Genomic DNA, 23588 nt, shown 5'->3' with positions numbered 1-23588 from the left:
GGGGATGACGCCGATAATGTCCTCGACACGCCACGTTCTCAGGTTATTCAGGCGATACTGGCGTACCCGAGCAACAGGGGGGGAGGTACCCGAGGCGCCGCTGCTATATTCGTTCAGCCACTGCTTGACCATGATGCCTACGGACGCGGAGGACAAGCTAAGGATGAGGCCGGAGAACCACAGCGCGTTGAGCCAGACGGCCCAGCGCGGGACAGGAGGTGAGGTGTTCGCGTTTGGGCGGGTTGTACTCGAAGGCTGCGTCGAGTTGACGAAGGGAGGGTGAATGGAGAAGCTCGCAAGCTGCAAAGAGATCTGTTGCAGCACAGCGATGGAAGGGTCGGGCGTGGCGGGCTGGAGGAGGAGATATGATTGCACATTGAACGTGGTGAGGACTGCCGAAAAGAGACCCGCCTAGGAGTGCTCCTTGCTTAACAATGTCGATTCATGTGAGGCAATCGTACAACGACGTACGAATACGAGGTAGGTATCAATCTCTTCCTTCCATCGCTTTATCATCTCGTCGCTATATGTCTGAACCATCCCCGCAGCATCCGACCACGCCTTTGTCTTTTCCTCTTGTGTGTATACTTTGTCTCTGTCAAAATGAACCTTCTAGATGACTGTTAGGGGAGTGCAAATAAACAGTATGGAGCACGTACAAAGCAAGAAACTTTAGGAGGAATCTCCGGGCGGGTCTGTGCCGTCTTTCCCACTTCATGTGCATCTTTCTACAGGGATGGACTGGTCAGATACCGCCAGAGTGAGGAAGAGACAAGGTACTGACGGTCTCGCGTCGTTCCGCTTCTGCGGGGAGCTCTCCTTCGGAAGTCACGGGGTCGTGCGCCGGGGGCGGCTGCGGCGGCTCTTCGACTGAGAGTGGGTCCGATCTGTGGTGCTCAGCCATTGAGATGCAGTACGTGTAGCAGCGAGAGATGTGGGGAGAAAGGGAAGAGGGATAGGCTGAAAGACACACTGGCATATAGGGCGAGCCACCGAGCGCTGCAGATGCCCCTTGTCCTCGTGTCCTCGGCTGCCATGCCAGACGTCAAGTAGGGTTCAGTCCATCCGCAGCGCTTTTGCCGCCTTGTCCACCGTTAGACCGCATGCAAGCACCGCAGTATATTGGCACAACACCAGTGTCTATGATGTAACACAAATAACATACGGATATAATCGATAGAAAGGGGAACGTAAGCACTCACGTTCAGTCGTGTATTTATCAACGTCCCGCGATCTATTGCATGGCAGAACATCGTTTCCTCATGACCTCCACACGCTCTCCTCAACCCGCATACGCGAGTTGTCCCAACAAAGACACGGGGCGCAGTAGCCAAGGGCGTGTAACGCGTAAACGGAACTCAGCCTACCGACGACTCTCCCGTTTTACAATCTCGAATTCAAGACGGCGAGTACTTTATGCGGGCACGCCGTTCAATGACATATGTCTACTCACATAGTAATTAGCCAGCCAAACGAACAATGGAGGAAGCATCGTAAACGCGCAGTCCACCACGAGGTGGCCGCATGCATACGGCGCCTTGTGGCGCTGTCACGTTTGGACTCGCGGACGAGAACATTGTCCGACAGCGCTGTGGCCCGCGCGTCTCCGCATTGTTGGAGTCCCCGAGCTGCTGTTGAAGAAACCTGGGGCCTCTACAATATTATGTATGGGCGCGGGCGCCGCGGATGAGGATGGAGTTCGGGAGAGCGATCCTGAAGGCACGCGCTGATGCGCTGGTTGTACGCTGGCTCGGAATTTCGTAGTGCGACGTGCTGACTGCGCGTAGCAACGCGGTTGTTCTGCACGCCTTCCCGGAGGGTTCCTGTGAAATACAACACATCGCCGGGGTCAGCGTGGAGCTGTCAACGGGACAAGCTTGCGAATGTAGGCACCGGATCAGTTTCGTCTGAACGACGGGGTAGGGTTGAACGTGTACCAGTAGTTCCGTTTCTCGCTTCCACTCGAGAGTCGGGAGACTGTTTGCATCGAGAATGCTCACCAAACGGGAGGAGCACATGGCTGTTACAGTGAGACCGGTAAGTCACAACAATATTCGAAAGAAAACGATCATTACGCTCACGTATCTTATATACGCGCAATGAATGCGCTGTTCACGAGACGTTCCCCAACGGGGTTCCTGCGAGAGGGTTTGCGCGACATTCAGGTCAAGATGTGAGTCATGACTAAAGATGAAGCAGACAATGAGAGAGCGGTCCGCGAGTGACCGCCACAGATGTTCTGTACCGCTCGAATAGACGCCGCATATGCACCGAGGTTCAAGAGAGCGGAGGGCGCAGCATGTACCGACACTGACGTTGTTTCGCTCCATGAGCTGAGGTCTCGAGCTCCATAGCTTGCTCGCTGGTTGCGCGATAGGAAAGGGAGACGTACTGCTTGCGCCCGTTCCAGCGCGATTCTGGCGTTCTTGGTTGTAGAGCTCGGACTGCGAGACGACACAGTGGCTGATCGGACGGACGCATAGGCACGTCGATAGAGATAACACAGGACAAAATGGAAATAGACAGAGAACGGGATCTTAAAACAGGCGTGAGGATAGCCCGAAAAGGGATCCACCGTTGCGGAAACGCACGGGAGCCCCCGAGCTCGAGTGTGCCGTCCGAATCGTAATACATGGAGAGGAATAAAACGCACTCGGCAGGATAAACACGAATAGGAGGGTAGCGCCAACGACAGCTCGTCATTGCGGTCACGACCAAGGCGAAGAGGGCGAGACCGCCGGGTAAGCCTAGCACATATGGAACGATTAATATATCTGTCGTTCGACTGCAGCATCCACTCACGGAGTGCGACGCGGTCTTGCCACTTCGTTGCCGCTGGTGAGGTGATCTGGGCTCAAGGACCGGTACGACGCGCGCGATTTTTTGACAGGGTTTTGCTGATCTACGTCGATGATGAGCACGAGAGTTTGTGTTTGACGGGAAGTAGTGCCGACCTTATTGTCCCGCTTTTGTGGTGAGTCCCGGGAAAGATGGTGGAGCTGGGACCTCGCATAGAGTTGCTGGGGTGTGCGACGTCCGTCTCTACAATTGCAGATAATGCCGCGTCGAGCTGCTGTTCCGCGTATGCGGAGCGTCTGGGATAATCCAAACGTGGAGACATCAGTATTCAGTCAGGGTACGCCGAGTAAGCAACACCAGTACTCACCGCGTAACGTTGTCGAGCTCTTCGAGGAATTTGAGCGCTTTCGGCAAACCGCCTCCTGCTGATGCAGAACGCGCGCATCTCGGGGTGCGTAGATCGGGAACATGGCGACGCCGTCACTCCTACCGCTTGAGATGTGCCAGGGAATGACATTGTCGACGCTCGATTTTCCGGCTGATGTCGCAATACGGAGCTTCGCGAAACGTGAGTCGGACTCATCAACGTCTTGCAGCGATGGTACACTGACCGGTTACCAGACCAGCATCAGCTTCGCTCCAGGCTGCAGAATGAACCAGATCAACAAGGTATGTCATACGCCAGTACTGCGCAGTAGATCTCACCTGCTCAAGCCATCGTGCACCCTTTACCAAAGTCTCCGCCATCATCTCCGTCGCCAGGTGCCCGGACTCCTATGGACATCCAAATATCTGAGATGCTTGCGGGAGCAGAGTACTAACTCGCTCACCAAGTGCGTGCAAATTGCACGGCTTGAGAGTCCTGCCAAGCGATAGACGGTGCGATGGTTCAGGTGCTGGAGACGGCTGCAGAGAATTCGACCTGGGATGGACGGAAGTTGCGTTCGCGGATGGGATCCCGGGATGCGAAGAACGAGAACGAGGTGGAGAAGAGGGGCATGAGCGTCGAAGAAATCCAGAGAGGGAGAAGGTCGTGTTGAGCGACGAAGAAAGGCTACTCTGCTTGGGGCGGTGCGAGGACAGGACTGAGATATGACGGCAGGCTTTGAAGGAAGTGGGTACTCACAGGATAACGAAGGTTCGACCAGGGGCGTTCTGAGCGACGCGGCAGCATATATGCGCATATATCTGAGTGTTCTTCCAGGACGTTCCGCTGGAGTAAGACACAAAAACACCAAATGCGGATACCGATACTCACAGACCAGTTTAATCGCGCTCATCAATACTCACGAGCTGACCAGGGCGTCTTCCACGGCGCCAACAGATATCTCGAGTCAGAGCACGCACAGCAGAGTATACGGAGCAAGGTCTCACTACTCGGAGAGTCATGGTAAGAGAGTGTACGTGTAGAGACCATATGGATCGTCGCCAGTTGGGAGGACGGCACACCGACGAAGGCCCGGCCGCCAGTACTCCTTACGCGTGGGCGTGAAGCTTTGAAGGAGCCCCCGGACGGACTGCGGTTATGTGCCACCACCTAGTATATGCAAAGCTTGAGCAGCGGCAGATGGATGGACTGTGCAGGACGTGTCAGAGCGAGGACGACGGCGCTTGCTGGGCCGGTGCGGGAGAAGCGCGCCCACGTGATCGCGCTTCTTTCGCCGCCCTATGCCCGCCTGCGCGTCATCGTCGCTCTTCGCTCCCGCCACGTTTCCCGCCACTGGTCCCCGCCGCTACACTGCTCAGCAAGCCATTGCCACTGTACCGAGACTCACCTCACACTAGCTCTGGTCCCACTTTCTGGGGTCGCATCGTTGTTGACTTGCACTCCAACGCCGATGGCCAGCATGGCATGCCCACCAGTGCTCTTGCTGTTCTCTCTGCGTATACTCGGTTCGCTTCGTACAGCAGCACACATCATCACGTCCCCCGGAGACATTTAGCAGGACAGACGCGACTAGGGACTTATGGCTCCCGCAGGGCGACAGACTCCCCCAGTACGTTCCCATCTTGTCCCTTCTTGCTACCCTACGCATTCTCCTATGACATCGGTTTCTTAGGGCCTTCTTCGCTGATTTAACCCTGGACGCTGCGGCTTGTAGCTGGCCTTGTTCTTTCATCCCGTTCCCACCCCGCCTCAATCGTGTGCTGCTGCGAAATATGCTCCACCGCCATGTCGTCCTGCCCTCGCTGAACACACAATCGTACTCGGCCTCTGAGGACTGCTACTGGACTCCACATACTCCCGTGCTCTCGCATTAATCTCTGATCACCTTCATGCAGCGTCGGCGCCATGGAGCACGCATCCAAGGGGGACTCGAATCCCAGAGGTACATATCAGTCCATGCGAGCGTACTTGATACGTCGACCTTGGGGCTTAGCTGATGCACGATACCCTGCCAGTTTCGTGAAGGCTTTCAGGCGGGATCTCACCGTGACTATCGTTGGGTGTTTCTTGGAACCCCGATATAGACTCCTCGCGACACCATTAACGCTCCCGTCCACGCTTACACTGAGGCGCCGGCATGGGCAATGGTCGCCCGCCTCCGGATTTACATAATAAACATAGCCTAAGATGAAGTGGCAATGTTTGATAATAGAGCCCCAGTCAGCATTGGAGAAACCCCTAATGCCATCACAGGTGTTGCCATAGATGAGCCATAAACTATATTGGCAATGTGATTAACATATGTGTAAAGACCAACAAGAATCAGTCATGGACTGGTCAAAAATTGAAACCTAACATCTATCATTCAATTAATCAAGAGTTAATCTTAATGTGGAGTATACAATCATTCATGGCCTATCACTATATGATTGAGAATTGAATATTAAAAACTAACAGCTGACACATATTATTTAATCAATCAAGTATCGACCTCGATGTACATTATACAATTGTCTTTGGCTTATCACTATACACATTTGTCAAAGGTTGTGCTATGGAGACTGGAGTGTGGACAAGAGTCTGAAAACCCCCGTGCACTGTGGGAGAGTGGAGCAAAAGCTGGTATTGAACTTTGCATTTGATTGAGTGAGTATATTCAACTACAGGTGGATGATTGCATATGAACATTAGTAGCACATAACTATGTAAATAAGTGTCACACTCTGTGTGCACTTCAACTCTGAGCTCTAGATACTCTGAGTTCCAGCACTCTGGGCCTCTGAACTTGGACGCACTTCTGTCCTTACCGGTTGGTTGAGTGCATCACTAGCTCAAGTGCAGTCCAACCATCTGCAGGCACTGGTCACTTTTGGATGTTCTGTAGTATCCTCTAAATTGACTTTTGTAAATGATACTCTAAACTAGATAAGTTGTTAAGATAGTAGATGATAATTGAGGGCTTGATAGTAGGGAATACATATATGAACATATGAAGATTCTTAGTTGACTAATAACCATTCTGCAGTAAAATCATAATTATTGTATCATAATCACTTAGATTGTCTAGTATTGATTGTCCATGAAAAGTCTAAACCCAATGATTACATGTATTAGATAGACATGTTGATGAGCACCCACCACGTCTGAGGCTCACAAGCTGCACCCGAGCTGAGTTGCACCACATTGGAGGCACTGCACCCACAAGCTGCACCTAAACTGAGTTGTGCTACGCTGGAGGCCCCACACTGGAGCAGTGTTGATGTGCTCAAGCCTCCCATAATGGCCGCTAGGGCATCAGGGTCGATGGGCCGAGAGGACGAGACCCAAGGGGTGACCTGTGTGAGCGGGGGATTCCGAGTACAATCCTGAGTTCCCTACAAACACAGAGGGTGCAGGAAGGGGCTGAGTAAGCTTATCTCTCCTGACCTGGTGGGAGGGAGTTGCACTGACACTCCTTGTGGGGGTGGAGTGTCATATGGGGTATAGGAGCGCGTAGACTTTGGAAGGACACTCACAATACACAGCGGAACTAGGACATCAGGAACATCTTCTCCCCCTCGGCTATAAGCCTTTGATGCATGTCTAGACATATCACCAATGTATGCAGAAGAAATTTTTCTGCCTGTGTCAGGTCTTGCAGGTATTCTGCAATGCTATCACAATGCTCAGCACTATTTGCCAGTGGATCTTCACAGGGTTTGCAGGGTTTGCAGATCTTCACAGAGTCACTGAGAATTCTTTGAGAGAAAATAGAGTCCAAGCCAAGGGGAATCTGGATTGTGCTGGCCACAAGGGCATAGGTATTTACAGGAAACGTGGAAGCATCTAGTATCAAATCACTGTATACTATACATTGAAATTGGTACCTGATTAATTGAATGATATGCGGCAATGTTAGGTTTCAACCTCTAACTGGCACACAAGTCAGTCTCAACTCTCTACAGCACAACCCTTAACAAATGTTTATAGTAATAGGCCAAAGATGATTGTATAGTGTACATCAGGGTTGATACTTGATTGATTGAAGAATATGTGTTCACTGTTAGTTTTTGATATTCAACCCTTAGCTGTAAAGTGATAGGTCATAAATGATTGTATACTGCACATTAAGATTGATTCTTGATTGATTGAATAATAGATATTAGGTCCCAGTCTTTGACTGGTCCATAACTGGTTATTATTAGTCATTACATATATGTTGATCATATTGCCAACATGGTTTATGCTGAGTGGCAGGCCTTTATTGGTTTACTGTACCCTAAAAACGGAGTTTTCACTTAGGGGTCTATTACAGTGTTTTAGCTAAAATTGTGTGTAATGTGTGCGTGTGTAGGAAAATAAACATCTGTTTTCCAATGCTCAGAGCTAACCTACATGTCTGGAGTGGCAGATGTGGCACCTTGCAATATGTTTGAAAACATTGAGATGTTAACAAGAATCAATATAACATATAATGAGCGTCATTAGTCACAGTGCACACACCAATACCACGTTGATCTTAGTTTACATAGAATCCTCAAGCACAGAACATCCATCAAGAACCCATTACAAAAGGTTTCATGCAATGCTCTCATTATAAGTTCTAATAAAATCAGAACACTGAGAGAAAATAGGGTTTCAATGAGTTCTCGAACCTTGGTGTTTATGAAGAGATTATCTGGTATCCTGCAGTGCTTTGACACTGCAAGCATCATGTTTCTATAGTGGATGAATGATGCAACCACAATCAAACATATCTCACACATAAACGTAAAAAACCAGGCTGGTCTTTCTTTGACCTTTGTTTCACTTTGTTCAGGTTTTATAGTGAGATCTTATTCATCATAATCTTGCAAATGCCATTCAAACATTATATTCAACAAGCTCACAAAGTGATGTTCTTCAACATTGTTATAGCATCCAAACAAAGATCAAGGTTATCAGATGGTCTTCTCTTACAAAGATATACAGGCCAGTTCAACTATAACTTCAATGAAACCATTGTGGTATAACAACATATGAAGCCACTGGCTTCTATCAGATTCCACATGGCCCTTTGGTTGTATCAAATCAGGATAGGATCATGCATCACATGTGTGAGCCACAGAAGGTAACAGGAAAGATGTAACCTGTGAAGCTATTACATCAAATATCCATCCATGTTTGGTGATTTCATTAGTTTTTCATTTAGTCACCTTTCACGGTGTTATCTAGATCAGATCGCGGAAACCATGGCCCAATGCCCACGGTGCCAAATATCGGCGGAATGATGTGCGGATGAGTTCATGAGGTGGTACCGGGGCGCATTTGACGCGACGAGGAAGTTGAGACGTCGCACAAACACGCGCCTGACACTCAGTGATAAGGCTGAACACGGATGTGGATCTTTGCACAGGTTGATCAACGGAAAGCAGGACCCGGAGCTGCGGGTTACAGCTCACCTGGATCTGGATGACCGCACACCGGGTGGGGCACAGATCTGGGTCAGCCTTTCAGATTTTGTTGGATCTTCCGTAGGTTACCCGGATTTGCAAGGTTTGCAAACATTCACTATAATTCTAAACCCTGCAAATTCAATGAAGACATGTTGTTCCACATGGCACAGATGCAGACAAGTAGGTGTATGCTATGTAGGTACAAAGTAGGGTATACATGTAAAGCTAGAGTACTTAAAAGTATCCTATTTCTAACTCTGCACTGGTGGGAGAGAGAAGCGGTGGCATCTCATTGTCGGAGTCAGCCTCAGCAATAGCACAGCCACTAGGTGCTGGTGCCATGGTTGTACTGGACGCAGTGGCGGCAGTGGCAGCAGTTGCGATGGCAGAAGCAGCAGTGCTGATGCGCCGGGTGATGATCAGATGGAGAGGCGTGGCCACACGCTCACGAGCTGTCAAGGACATGCTGGTGAGGGTGGATTGGGTGTGAGCAGGGCCGTATAGAGTGAGTTTGCTGGGTGTGAGTGCGCCCATGTCTGTAGGATCATGAAAGATAATCTGTGAGGGTGTTAATGATAGCACACAACATACACAAAGGACAAGGACGTACCGCGGGCAGAAGGTTGTACATATGCAGCACTGTGGCTGTGAGCACTTCATTGGCACGGTTTGTGGGCACAAAAGGGGCCAGGTTTGGTCATTGAACCTACCGACTTGGCCTGTAGACGCCACACCGGCTGCTGCTCATACAAGGTGGCCACATATCTCCTCCTCTATCCTCTCACCACATGTACAAACAATTGGCCTCCCCAGGTCGAGCTGAGAAACATCCTCAGTTCTCCAGGAGTCCTAATTTTCATAGAAGCCATGCAGGACCGGTGCGTACTAGGGCAGGCAAGCCTGCTACCTACGGGACTGTAACAATGAGGTGCTGCCTCATGGTGTCCATACCATAGCTGTACCGTATCTGCATGTAGTCCATCCGCATCAGTAACATGAGGCGCAGGTGAGGCATAGGTGAGGCACAATCAAAGTCCATGTCCGAGACACCCGGACCGTTGTAACACAAGGGCACCCTGGCAGCAGCTGCATCTGCCATGTCTGTGTTGTCAACTCAGGCTGCTTTGGTAGCTAATGCATTGGACACGGACAGTACAGCTGCGACCAATGCGGATGAGCCTGTCACTGCTGTTGCCGAGTGAGTGCACACCACGAGCCAGGGCAAGCCCTCCCAGAAGCGCGCAACCTTCCTTGCCAAGTACCCTGGCATGAACCCGGAGCAGATCTTGGGTAAGTCCATCTCTCAGTTGTCCAGCTTGACTCCCATCTGACGCTCTACCAGCTAAGCTTCAGAAGAAGTGGTGCTCTGACATTTACAAGCATTTTGAGGAGCCCCACATCATCTACGGGCAAATGGTGTGATTGTACATTGCTTTGTATGCAAAAAGTACGCTCTCTCTCCCCGCATAACTTGCGTTCACTAACCCACATGTGTAGACATCTTTCAAAGCATATCGACTGCATTGATTATGAGGAATCCACCAGCAACCTCACCTGCCATCACGGCCTGTGTGACCCGGATGATATCCTGTTACGCTCCGTGCGCACCTCCGCTCTGAACTCCGGAATTCCCGTGCTTCAGACTTCATACTCCAAGTTCCTGCGCTCCGGACCTCCGATCTCCGGAATTTCCGCACTCCAGAACTCCAAGATTTCATGTGTATGTTCCCTTATGATTGCACCATCCTTCCGTCATCTTGTCCTTTAACAATAAGCTCTATTGTCTTTGTCCCCGGACTTTGGAACTCCGGAATTTCAGAACTCCGGATTTGATATTCCTTACACTCTTATTGTCTTCCTTAACAATAAGGTTCTGTTCCTTAAATACGCGCCCGGAATGCTGTAGTACCTCAGTTCGGATATCTTGTTACCTCCTCATTACCCTTCTTGTTACCCTCCTCGTTTACCCCTCTTGTTACCATCTTGTTACCTTCCTTCACACTACCCCTTGTCAATCTATTCTTTTGGTCTACCTCCATTCCGACCTCCGAACTCCGACCTTCCGAATCTGGTAACTCCGAGCCTATGTGCTCCAGAACTCTGGACATCGGACTTCGTTTGATCTTGCTCGCTCGACAAGTCCCCTTGGACTTCGTCCCTCGCCATCCTCTTCATCCTCTGCTCTGTTCTGCTCCGATCGTCTCGGACTTAGTTCTGCTTAGTCAGCTCCGAACTCCGGTCAAGTCCGACCCTTTGTTCCTTCGGAAATTAAGGACAACCGCAGGAGGTCTCAGAGTGTTGCTAATAGCTTCGCTGAAGTCCTTCCCCTCTGTGCTGTACCTCCGTCCGAACTCCGGACCCTTCCAGACCCCGGAACTCCGAGCTCCGGACTTACTGTGCAACACGTCCCTAACAGCCAACGAGGCTGTCATTGACAAATACGAGGATGACAATGAGAACTCCGAGATTACCCCGCAGGAGGTACGCAACGGCCATATGGCTCTCAAGACGGTATGTGGGTGACTGTCTTCAGCTAGCAGTTGCTCATACCCACATAGATCACCAAGTTCTTCAAGAAGGTCTGGCATAGCCCAACAGTCCGCGCCGAGCTTGCACGCCTCGCAGCAGAAGCTGAACTGCCTTGTTCAGTGCTCGTGCGTCCAGTACGAACATGCTGGAACAGGATGACGGAGGTTCTCAAGTGTGCACTCAACATGCGAGAGGTCCTAGGACATCTTGTTGAAGTGTAAATAGCCGCCCATCCGGTCCACGCATTCCGACAGCTGTACAGCTCAGAACTCGCCGAAACCTTACTTACGTCGTGTACACGCTCCGGTCTGTAGCACTATAGAATGCCAGTTGTTTTATCTTGTGTCGCCTACGCTTCGCTCGCTGCCGTAACCTGTTTTCAATACATCTCTGCGACCTGATGGCTTTCAACAAGCCACAGGGTGTCCAGCTCTGCCGCTTCGCCCTCATAGACAATGAGTGGGAGATTGTGAAGCAACTATATGACCTGTTGGAGGTATGCAGTCTCCTGTGGAGCGCACAGACCATATACTAACCTCTTCATTTGTAGCCATTCTTTTACGCAACGAACGAGATCTGCAAGAGCAGACACACCTTGGTCCACAAGGTGATCCCGTACATCGACCTCCTGACGGACCACGTTGACGACGTCGACAAGGACTCGCAGCTCGCGCCAGCGGTGCACGCGGCGGCAAAGTGCGGGCGCACCATCTTGGACAAGTACTATTCATACACAGACGACAGCATTATATACCATATTGTCATGAGTGCGTACACATCCACTTGTGCTTTATTATATAAGCTCACTAACTTCGTCCATTTGTAGTCCTAAACCCCCGCTACAAGCGCGAGTATTTCCACCTCCGCAAATGGCCTACAGAGTAGGTGAACAAGGCTGTCAAGATCACACGGGACGAGTGGCAGACATACTACAAGCCCAAGCCTGCGACACATCCTCCCGCTCCTCGCCCGGTCGGTCGACAAAGTGCGCCGCAGTCTGTGGACAGCGTGCCATCCGGCAGCAACCAGGTACGTTCTCGAGTGCATGTGGTGAAAATTCTCACTGAACCACCTAGCAGGCATCTGCGCCGCCCTCTATGAGCAGTGGGCAGAGGATGTTTGCCTCGATCTCCAGGGCTGGGCGCACAGGATCGTACACCGACACTTTTGAAGCGTACCTTAAGGAACTGCCTTCCTCGAGTGTGGACAACCCCCTTGCACACCAGGAGGTTGTCCTTGTGTCCGCGTCAGCCACCGATACACCGTGCACCATCGAGCGACAAGCCCTTGCGCGGGGCTTTGGACTTCTTGTCCATCCCAGGTAAGTCTCTTTGCATGACATTTACCATATGCGCTGCTAACAGTCGTCTACAGTGGCATCAACTGATGCTGAGTGTGCCTTCTTGCGCGGCGGACTCACGGTGTCCAAGTACCGCCATAGCCTTACTGACGAGTCCATCCGCACAAGCACACTTCTCGGTTCTTGGGCGAACATCCCTGAACTCGTCCCTGAAGGCAACGCCATCGCGAAGCTGAAGTCCATAAGCCAGAAGAAGGACCCCAGCGCCTCGACTCCCTCCACGTCCGCCGCTCCACAGGACCCTGGTGTTTCTGCATCTACTGACTCGTGCAAGGTGTCCGCAGCGGAGAAGGGCAAGGGCAAGGTGTCAGCGCCCACTGGTAAAGGTACACACAAGTCCGGTTCATCTGCGCACGGGAAGGGTGTCTGCAGTGTGGAAGTGATTGAACTAGAGTGGAAATGCACCCGTAGAGTCTCTGATGTCTTATACTACCAATGTAGTCTCTGTTCCAGATTGACATTTCTTCTGCCCCATCTCGTGCTCCCAATGTCCTTGCGCTCCTAGCCACGTCCCTGTGCACTCGAGCACACCCGTCTCCATTGCTCGCGAGCAGCTTCTCTGCACTTGCGCACACTTAACTACCACCCACCGCACCCAACTACATTCCCGCAGACCGGTCCACATCCTCTGCATGCTCTGTGCAACTGAAAGCTCATAGACTCATGCATAAAGCTTGCATACCTGTGCATACCTGTCAACAACCTGGGCACATGTACAGGTTCAGATCATTTGGTAGGTTGACCTATAGGTCCTAGGTACAGGTCCTTAGGTACAGATCTACCTGGACATAGGTCATGTTAAGATCCAGGTCATGGTGATCAAATTTTAGGAACCTGTAGGTTTAGATCCAGATAACCTGTAGGTCAACCTATGCTCTGCTCTAAGGCGCGCGGCACACGCAGTGGCCGTATCAGATGGTGGCACGCCTTGGCGTCCATGCATGTTGGCATATAGCATACATGCACATCCCAACGCCCACCCAGGCACTTGTAGCACGAGCCGGGCCCCCATATGTTCCAGAGACCGACGTTCTCACAATCCAGCTTGTTTTCCCCTCTTTGTGCACTGTCTGACTTCGTGTCTCAAGTCTTGCAGCCCGCATGGCTCGCTCACCCTCGTCGCTCATTGTTGCCCACCGTTGCTGTATTGCTGCCTGCGCTCTGTGTTCGGACATGCTCACGCGTAGTTCAGATTGTCTTCTGCTTGTCATTCTCCCTCTATCTAGGTGCACACAGGCTATCTTGTTGAAGTACGATACGTGGTTCACCGGCCTCGACACACGTTGAGGCTTATTTCCCTTTACGGTACTAAGCGTCTATTTCGTAGCTTATGTAATCGCATCTGCGACACTTTGCTCGCTTTTTTCTTTCGTCGCTCCTCAGCTCTTGCCACCACCCGTGTCAGCGAGACTGAGGTATGCACTTTTCTATTACCCTAGAATCATGCTAGATTTAACTGACATTACATTAGTTTTCCCTACTCGATTCTAGGTACACAATTCTAGCTCTTGCCACCACCCGTGTCAGCGAGACTGAGTTTTCCCTACTCGATTCTAGGACCCTCTCGCAAGTACAACCTTGAAAAGGTTATGAGCCCTGCTAGGACGCTCTAGCAGAAAACCCAGAAGATCCTACCCGATAAGATCTTGCTCAACAGCATCGCAACACGATGACTTCCCCTACCACCGGTCAGCCCGACCCCGATCCGTCGACAACTCCTGCCGATGCGAAGCCGGCTACCGGCTCCACACCCGCACCTACGCAGTCAGCACAGGACATGCTATCGTCGCTCCCGGCCGCGCAATCGAACCGTCTGTTCGACATCGCGAACCTCAAGGACGACGGCAGCAACTTCCCGATGTGGAAGTTTCGCTTACAAATGATTCTTCAGACGCGAAAGCTCTGGGGGATCGTTAGCAAGACCGAACCGTGTCCCACCGACTCGAACGCGACCACGGCGCACTCGTGGATGGAGCGCGATCATCTCGCGAAGCTCCAGATATCCCTCACCCTCGACAATGCTCCACTCAGTAGTGTCATGCTCGCGAAGACGTCCGCCGAAGCATGGGACAAGCTCCTGTCGAGGTACGAAGGGAAGGGAAAGCAGACGATAGCGACGCTCATTGGGGAGCTTTTCCGCGGTACGCTCTCCGACGATGATTCGCTCGAGACACAGCTCGACGCCATGCAGCTCAAGGCTCGCCTGCTTGAGCAGCTCGGCCAGACTCTCGACGACTCACTCGTGGCCATTGCCATGGTCACATCCCTCCCCGCCTCCTACGCCACTCTCCGAACCATCCTCATGTCCTCGTCCGCCACACTCTCCACCGACACCGTCATCTCCCAAGTCCTCAATGAGGAGAAGAGTCGGAAGGAGCACACCGGCCCTCAGTCCGCGTTCTTAGCCCGAACGTCGTACAAGAAAGGGAACCCCGCCGCATTGAAGCCGACGAAGGCAAAGTCGAGCTCGAAGCCTGGGAAGTCGAAGTGCGGACACTGCCAAAAGCTCGGACACACGAAGGACGAGTGCCGGAAGCTCAAGGCGGAGCAAGCCTCTGCCGCCATCGCCAAGGAGGTGAAGGAGAAGACTGGCGACCTTGTAGCTAAGGTTACGCTGGTCAACCACGGCGACGAGACCATCCGTCTCTTTGTCGCCAACGCCCTCCACGGCCAACCCCGCCATACGCAGTGGCTCGTCGACTCCGGCGCGTCCTCACCCATGAGCTCTCAATGCGACTGGTTCGTGTCCTTCAAGGAGCTCGACACTCCGAAGCGCGTCTGGCTAGGCGACGAGCGACACATCCTCGCGACCGGCATCGGGAGCGTCTCCCTCCGTCTCAAACGAGGCAACGAGCGTGAGACGGCCATCGTCCCGGGCGTTTACTACGTCCCGGAACTCGACGGCAACCTCCTCTCAGTCTCACACTTCGTCCATCGAGGGTACGCCGTCAACTTCGAACAAGGCGGCTGCTCCATCGTCGACTCTACGGGCAACCGCATTGTGACCGCCTCGGAGCACGAGGGGCTGTATGTTCTCCACTCGGAACCTCTGGCCGGAGAAGAGCGAGTGTATATCACGCAGCTCGATGCCCGATCGGACCTGGACAGCGCTGCGGGCCACATCGACCCCGGGCCGACTCCAGACCTCCATGCACTCGTTGCGAACGGCTCGCGCAAGTCACGCGCAGACGCTACAACCTGGCACCGCCGCCTCGGCCATCTGAACTTCGACTCTGTCTTCAAGATGGTCCGAAGCGGGATGGTCAAAGGCATGGATCTCGTCGGCTCACTCAAACGTCCAGTCGCCCCGTGCTCGCCGTGTCTCCTTGGCAAGCAGACACGCGACGCCCTCAGTTGCCCACATCCGTCCTTTCGGCTGCAAGGCCTTCGTTCACATCCCGGACGAAAAGTGCCGCAAGCTTGACCCGAAGTCGATCGAGTGCGTCCTCGTCGGCTGGTCCAAGAACAAGCGCGCCTACAGGCTACTGCACCGCTCCAGTGGGCGCATCTATGAGTCGCGCGATGTTGTCTTCGACGAGGGAGACACGCCACATCGCGTCACTGTGGACGTTGAGGCCATCCCTGCGGCCCCGCCCCCTGCTCCCGCTCCCGCCCCTGCTGCCACACCGGCTCCTGCTGCCACACAGGCGCCGCCTACCCCTCCCACGTTCAAGGTCACGGTCGAGGATGTCCCTGATGAAGGGGAGGCACATCCTCCCGTACCCCCTGCTCCTCCTCTCCCTCCTCCACGCCGCTCTACTCGTGTGCGACACCCGCGTTTTCGTGATGACGACCCTTCCCTGAAGGTGTCCTCTTACAACCGCAAGCCGAAGCCGCGGCCGGCTCCTGTCGAGCCCGCGACTGTCGAGGGGAGGAATGAGGAGAGCGACGAGGAGAGCGATGAGGAAAGCGGCGAGAACGAGGCGGAGGTGGAGGACCTGCTGGGTCCAGTGGGCGATGAACATGTGCACCGTGCCTCACTCCTCGACGACGAACCACAGACGTATGAGGAAGCCATGTCCCGCCCCGATGTGGACATGTGGAAGGCTGCGTGTGCGGAGGAACTACTCGCCTTCGCTAAGGCTGAGCTCTACGATGAGGTGGAGAAACCTCGCGGCCGCAAGGTCGTTGGCTGCAAGTGGGTGTTCAAGGTCAAGCGTGGCCCCGACGGCTCCGTCGAGCGTTACAAGGCCCGCCTTGTCGCCAAAGGCTTCACGCAAGTCGAAGGCGTCGACTACTCGGACACCTTTGCGCCTGTCTCCAAGTTCTCCTCGATCCGCACGCTCCTCGCCATGGCAGCTCTCTTCGATCTCGAAGTCGACCAGATGGACGTCAAGTCGGCGTTCCTGAACGGCGACCTAGACGAGGAGATCTTCATGGCGGCACCGACGGGTTCCTCTTGCAAGAACGGCCACGTCTGGCGGCTCAAGAAGTCGCTCTACGGCCTCAAGCAGGCCAGCCGTGAATGGTACAAAAAGATCCGCGCTGAGTTCGAGTCACTCGGTTTCCGCCGCAGCGACGCTGACCATAGCCTGTTCACAAAATTCGAGGGCGGCGTCCTCCTCATCATCGCCCTCTATGTCGATGATATGCTCATTGTCGGTAACAGCCGCGCCACCGTCGACTCTCTCAAGTCGACGCTCGGGACTCGCTTCGAGATGACCGACCTCGGCCCCACTCGCTGGATCCTCGGGATGGAAGTCAAGCGTGACCGCGCACGCGGTACACTGACCATCTCGCAGGGCCGCTACGTCGAGGGCATCCTCGAGCGCTATGGCATGGCCAACTCACGGCCGGTCAGCACTCCAATGGAGGCGAACCTCAAGCTCGAGAAGCTCGGTGAGCCGGAGATCGAGCCGCAGTCCTACCAGAGCGCTCTCGGATCGCTCATGTATGCGATGCTCGGGACGCGCCCCGACCTCGCGTACGTGGTCGGCACTCTCAGCAAGCACACGGCGAACCCCGGTCATGCGCACTGGAACGCGCTGATGCGGATGTTCCGCTACCTGCGGGGCACGTCCTCGCTGAAGCTCACATACGGGCGAGACGCCATGGACGACACGTTCACGCCGCTCGGGTACTCCGACGCAGACTGGGCTGGTGACCGGCACGACCGCTGCTCCACCAGCGCGTACGTCTTCCTGCTCGCTGGAGGCGCGATCAGCTGGTGCTCCCGCAAGCAGCAGTCGATCACCCAGTCGAGCACGGAGGCCGAGTACGTCGCACTCGCGTCCGCCGCCAAGGAGGCGCTTTGGCTCACCACGCTCCTGAACGACCTCGACTCTCCCGTCACGCGCGCCGCAGGCCGCGGCCCTTCCGTGCCGCTCATCCTAGTCGACAACCAGTCAGCCATGGCGCTCGCAAAGAACGCGTCGTTCCACGACCGGACGAAGCACATCGCCGTGCGGCACCACTTCATCCGCGACGAGCTCGAGCGCGGCACGCCTGACATCGAGTACGTTCCGACGGGCGACCAGACCACGGACGTCTTGACGAAGGCCCTCTCACGCGAGAAGCACTCTTACTTTACATCTTCCTTAGGTTTGTCTTGAACATCTACATACATTACTAGCTATGTCTCCACCGCTGAGTGGGCGTGTTGAAGTACGATACGTGGTTCACCGGCCTCGACACACGTTGAGGCTTATTTCCCTTTACGGTACTAAGCGTCTATTTCGTAGCTTATGTAATCGCGTCTGCGACACTTTGCTCGCTTTTTTCTTTTGTCGCTCCTCAGCTCTTGCCACCACCCGTGTCAGCGAGACTGAGTTTTCCCTACTCGATTCTAGGACCCTCTCGCAAGTACAACCTTGAAAATATCTAGGTTCATTCCCTCCTCCTCTGTGCTGGTCAACGCTCTCACCCTCGCCTTCAACTCGGACCAGGCGGCAGGTTCAAACTTCAGATCTTCATCACCGACCTTGCTGCGCTGGACGACCCAGAGGACGTCAACGAAGACGACCTCAAAGCCGAACAGGAGGCTGATCAAGTGTGCGAGGATGCAGACAACACTGAGCTTGACGACATGGTTAACAACAATGTTGACATCACCTTAACTGCTCAGGACATCAAGGAGGGCCAACTGGCCATTGAGAAGGTGTGCTGCCTGGATCATGTCAAGTTCTCATTGTACTGATCATTCTTGTAGGTTATGAAGCTCTCCAAGAAAGTATGGAATAGTCCTCTTGTGCACGCAGCGCCCGTGACACTCACCCACAACGTGCTGGACATTCATAGCGAGGTCCTTGTGCGCTCCATCGCACCACACTGGAACACTGTTGCTGCCATCATCGAGAGGGTGCTGGAGCTAGAGGAGGTGCTCAGTGATCGGCACAGTTTAACAAGCCCTGTGGAGTTCGTCTTCGCCAGTTCCTTCTCACCAAGGACGACTGGACCGTACTTGATCAGTTGTACTGGCTTCTCAATGTGAGTAGCTATTGGATCCCAATGAGCGAACCCACACTGACCAGCCCTTCTTTTTGGAAGCCCTTTGTCTACTCGACCAATGAGATCTTGCACAGCAGCTGCAGGCTCGTGCACAAGGTCATACCGTTTATGGACCTCCTTACTGAACACGTCAATGAGTTCATTGCCAATGACTCCCTGCTCCTGGCCGTTCATGGTGTGCCAAATGCAGTCACGTCATCTTGGACAAGTTTTACACATTGACGGACACCACAATCATGTACCACATCGCAATGAGTAAGTGTTTGCTTGCTATCAGGCTGATTGTGTACTAATGTGTCCTGGCAGTGCTTCACCCTCAGTACAATACTCAATACTTCAAGGATCAGTCCTGGCCCGAGGAGTGGATAACGGAGGCCTGCACAATCCTCGAAGATGAATGGATGAGTAACTATTGCCCCAAGGACCAGGCTCCCATGCCCACCAGGAACCCTGCCATTCCAGTACCGCTGGTGTCTGTGTCTCGATCAGGCCCTGGTTGATGCAGTGCTGCGGCGTCTGCCGCATCCGCAGTATGTTTACTTTGTAGGATACCTATTGCGACTATTGCTTACTCATTCACATTGTAGAGCACCCAAAAGTGCTTTGCAGCCATTGGTGGCACTGCCAAGGCTGGACACACCAATGCTCTAAAGAAGTACTTGGAGGAGCCCCCAGCTGACACCATCACCGACCCCCTCAAGTACTGGGACTTGGTGCTCAGTCAACATCTGAGTCTAGCGGCGAGCACACCCTTGCTCAGATGGCCATTGATTTCCTGTCAGCTCCAGGTACATCATTTACTCATTCCATATCTATTGACATGGCACAATACTGACACTTCATTTTCATTTTAGCTACATTGACAGACGCTGAGCACGTGTTCTCACATGACCGCCTCACCATCTCCTGCCTCCGGTGCTCGCTTGTAGATGAGTCTGTCCACGCCAAAACTGTGTTGGGCTCGTGGGCTCGCATTGCTGATCTTCTACCCAAAGCTGACCTCATTAAGGTCATTTGTCAGCACAGCACAGGTAAGAGGCGTGCTGCGGATGTTGCACAGCCTGCCCCAAATGGCGCCAATGTGGGCGATCATGTCATTGTGCTCAACTAATGTTACGGTTGCCTTATACCCGATATACCACTATGTTTTGTGTGTCTCCCTTGTCCCAATGGTTCAAATATATGCTTGCTTAGGGCTCTTGCCTTGTCACCAATGTTTTGACATTTTGTAGTGTCTTGGTGCGCATTTTCACATGTGTGAGATATTTTAACAGATAACTATATAGCATTTGCGGCTAAGTCTCACTCTGGGTCTCATGCAGCTCCACCTACGGGTTATGGGTTTGGGTATGGATTCAGGTCATTTTGTGGGTGAGATCCGTGCAGGTCTGGGTTGGCCTTGTCACTCGTGAATTACCCATAGGTTCGGGTCCAGATAATCCTTTGGTAGATCCATGTTCAGCCTTAAAACTATACCATCTGGTGGATTTTGGACAGGTGGGCGGGGGGTTGTCATGCTTGCGTGACAGCAAAGTCTGTCAACCCATCAGATGCACCTCATCATGTCCCAATTGGGCACCCCACCCTTGCCAGTATGAGACAACCTCTGCAACTTTGCTCAAATGTGTATGCCTCACGTGGTCTGTGCCACCCAGATTATCGCTGGTGAGCTCAGGAAATATCACGCACACACTCACATCCACCATTTTAGTCGGATTCAAGTGGGTTACAATTTTTGCAGGTCCATAGCACCAATGTTGGCGGAATGGCGTAGGAGGTTGCAGAGGTTGTGCACACGTCCAGGTGGAGCGAGAGTGACCGGATGTGACAACACCCTACCCCTCTATACGAAACCCACGAGACGGTATAGGTAGGTCTCTGTATAGAGTGATATACTCAGTCGCGTATTTGCAGGACTTAATAATCCCCGCTACCTTCTAGGTAGTGGGTCTTCATGGTCTGCATTATTATAGGGTGCCCCGCAAGAAATTTCATTTCACGTGAGAAGTCATGTGTACACGTGATTCTTATGTAACGCATACCTCCCCCTCACCGGAATTGGAATCTGTTCGAGGACAGGCTTGCGACTCAGTACTCAACGTACTCAACCGTCACTCTGTGTTCCACTTACGTTTGCAATGGCTGGCCTCATTGTACGTTCCAAAGCTCAAGCATAATTCACGCAGGGTATGATCGCCACTGAAGCACAAAACATCAATAAGCACAGCGCTGCCATTCTGTCTCATTGACTCGGAGGCCACGAAGAGACCCCCATCCGGCCACAGCATGGACTCGCATCCCTGGAACTGCTCATATTATCCCAGTGTGCACACGTCGCCCAAAATTTTCCACGCAGAAGGTCGGGGAAACACCTGGTGTGCAACATCATCCCGTACATTCATGATTCTAATTTCTACAGGTCGGTCACCTATCAGAGGCCAATCATCTCCATGCACCCGTGCACTTACCAGCTCCCAGCGTACAGAAGTTCGCCAAGTCCTGTGCATCTGAATGATCATTTGACCGTCGTGCATGCCACCGTCGAACTTTGCTCATTTCAGATGCTACTCATTGTAACGTCACACTATCAGGGTGGACGTCCGACGTTCACGCTGAACACATTTCGAAAGGCTGGCCTTGCTCGTCGCTCTTTGAGAGAGGTGCCACACGGTGAGTCAATTGGGTCGCGAGGAAATAGGCCTACATGTGGCTGCACAAAGCCAAGGACCCGCGTGCGCCAGTGACGATGACCATGCCGACTTGTCCGAGGGGGCCACAGCGCCGTCGTGCGTATCCGCGGGGCTTGTGAGACTCCTGCTTTTCGGACGTCCAGAGGGTAAGATGTGACGGTGCAACTGCAACTGCGCTCAGGGACCCAAACTTAAAGCAGCGCGACATCGATGAATGAGCCTCTCGCAGTGATCCATTTGCATCCGTGCTGGGTGGAGCTTACTCGTAAACGGTGATTTGGGCTTCGGCGTAGTGCGGTCGTTACGACTTGCAAGGGGACACGCTTTTCGGAGTCTCGGAGCACGAGTGCACGAGTTGTTGTAAATATTGAGAGGTAGCGGGCAATGCCGCTTGTCGGCGCTACAAGACTTATACAAGCTTATGCACCTATAGAGCGATATACTAAGTCGCTAATCAGTAAGGTAATCAAGTAAATGTGTGTATGATGATACTCACCTCAGTCTCGTATTCGCAGGACCGAGGTGAGCTTCACGCGCGACGGCGCGTATAAGTACAGTACCGGAAAGAAGACCGTATCGTAGATCGCGCGTCCGCGAGACGCGGACGCGCCGCCATGAATCAGCACAAGACAAACAAAACATACGAGATGTGAGATTCGGTGCGCGAGCGACGGGCGCTTAGCGAGCGCGAGGGAGTCGAACGAGTCGAGCGGGTGCGCGAGACGAGAGCGGAAGGCGAACGGCGCGTTTGCGCGGTGTATTAACGAGTGACGGAGGTGGGGGAGGGAAGCAAACGCGTAAGGCGTGCGTACGGGGCGGGCGAGGTATAAGAGAGCAGTGCGCCGCCACTATCGTATGCATCGCGCGGGATCGTACTAGATGGTACATAGGCGCCGGGTATACGGGACCGGAGCGCGAGACTGGTCGCCGTGCCTTCTTCCAGATGGCTATGCACGGAGACCAGTCCATGTCCGCGTGGATTGCCGACGTCCGTCGTGCCGCATTCCAGCTCGCCGAGATTGGCGACATGCTCGGCGTCAATCGGGGGGGTTCGATCGTGAGCGCAGCGGCGGGGTTCGTCGTTCGAGCGTCGGCCGGCGAGGTCAAACACGTAACCCCACTCCGAGGGCATTCGGAGCACCCGCCGTGACGACACGCGATCGACCTCGTCCGGCACCCCGACTCGATTGAACTCCCCCGCGACACGCGATTGACCTCGCCGGCCGACGCTCGAACGACGAACCCCGCCGCTGCGCTCACGATCGAACCCCCCCGATTGACGCCGAGCATGTCGCCGACGATCCTCAAGCTGAACGAGACGAACTACGCCGAATGGGCGATGCTCATGGAGGCCCTGCTTGTGCGCAAGGGTCTCTGGGATGTCGCTTCCGGAGAAGAGACGAGACCGCTAGGCTCGGACAACGCGAAGGCCGTCAAGGCTTGGAAGCGCAAGACCGCCGAAGCCCGCGCTGAGATTGTGCTCAACATCGAGCCGTCAGAGCTGCCACACGTCCGGAGCCAGGACGCTGCTGAAGTTTGGGAGAACCTCCGAGCTATCCACCAGGCCCGTGGTTTTGGTATGCGCCTCTCTCGCCGCCGTGCCTTCTTCCAGATGGCTATGCACGGAGACCAGTCCATGTCCGCGTGGATCGCCGACGTCCGTCGTGCCGCATTCCAGCTCGCCGAAATTGGCGCCAACCTCGACGATGAAGATACCATCCTCGTGCTCACCAGTGGACTCCCGCCGTCGTACGAACAATTTGTCGTCACCCTCGACGCTACCCCCGCCGATTCCCTCACGCTCGACTACGTTGTCGCCCGCCTCCTGAACGAGGAATCTCGCCAGACCCCTGCCGCGCCGTCGTCGTCCGCTCACACCGAGAACGTGCTCGTCGCCGCCGCCGCCCGCCCGCGCGTCCCGATCTCGATGATCACGTGCTACCGCTGCGCCCAGAAGGTGT

The 23588-nt window shown here is 53.6% G+C and overlaps 5 protein-coding genes across 5 annotated transcripts; 4 read left to right on the top strand and 1 right to left on the bottom strand.

The window, feature by feature from the left end:
- TRAVEDRAFT_88839 (uncharacterized protein) lies at positions 1-564 on the bottom strand (the record flags this gene model as incomplete). Its single annotated transcript, XM_008044935.1, has 2 exons — positions 1-411; positions 472-564. Coding segments are annotated over 2 exons (504 nt in total), but the record flags the coding sequence as incomplete, so codon positions are not given.
- A 9305-nt stretch (positions 565-9869) lies between these two features.
- Positions 9870-13069, top strand: TRAVEDRAFT_51986 (uncharacterized protein; the record flags this gene model as incomplete). The annotated part of the gene is made up of 13 exons (XM_008044604.1): positions 9870-9891; positions 9944-10019; positions 10099-10321; positions 10921-11112; positions 11160-11255; positions 11552-11626; positions 11681-11897; positions 11957-12011; positions 12067-12125; positions 12210-12283; positions 12382-12451; positions 12505-12869; positions 12932-13069. 13 exons carry the CDS (start codon positions 9870-9872, stop codon positions 13067-13069), a joined length of 1662 nt encoding a protein of 553 aa, XP_008042795.1.
- Positions 13070-14225: 1156 nt separating this feature from the next.
- TRAVEDRAFT_108359 (uncharacterized protein) lies at positions 14226-14426 on the top strand (the record flags this gene model as incomplete). The annotated part of the gene is made up of 1 exon (XM_008044934.1): positions 14226-14426. A coding segment is annotated over one exon (201 nt), but the record flags the coding sequence as incomplete, so codon positions are not given.
- Positions 14427-14528: 102 nt separating this feature from the next.
- On the top strand, positions 14529-14783 carry TRAVEDRAFT_132994 (uncharacterized protein; the record flags this gene model as incomplete). Its single annotated transcript, XM_008044933.1, has 1 exon — positions 14529-14783. A coding segment is annotated over one exon (255 nt), but the record flags the coding sequence as incomplete, so codon positions are not given.
- A 4450-nt stretch (positions 14784-19233) lies between these two features.
- Positions 19234-19437, top strand: TRAVEDRAFT_132383 (uncharacterized protein; the record flags this gene model as incomplete). Its single annotated transcript, XM_008044932.1, has 1 exon — positions 19234-19437. A coding segment is annotated over one exon (204 nt), but the record flags the coding sequence as incomplete, so codon positions are not given.
- Between the last annotated feature and the right edge of the window lie 4151 nt (positions 19438-23588).

This window comes from Trametes versicolor (assembly GCF_000271585.1).
Source record: "Trametes versicolor FP-101664 SS1 unplaced genomic scaffold TRAVEscaffold_11, whole genome shotgun sequence".
Lineage (NCBI taxonomy): Eukaryota > Fungi > Basidiomycota > Agaricomycetes > Polyporales > Polyporaceae > Trametes > Trametes versicolor.
The sequence above is the reverse complement of the archived record's forward strand: the minus strand, read 5'-3'. Positions and strand labels throughout refer to the sequence as shown.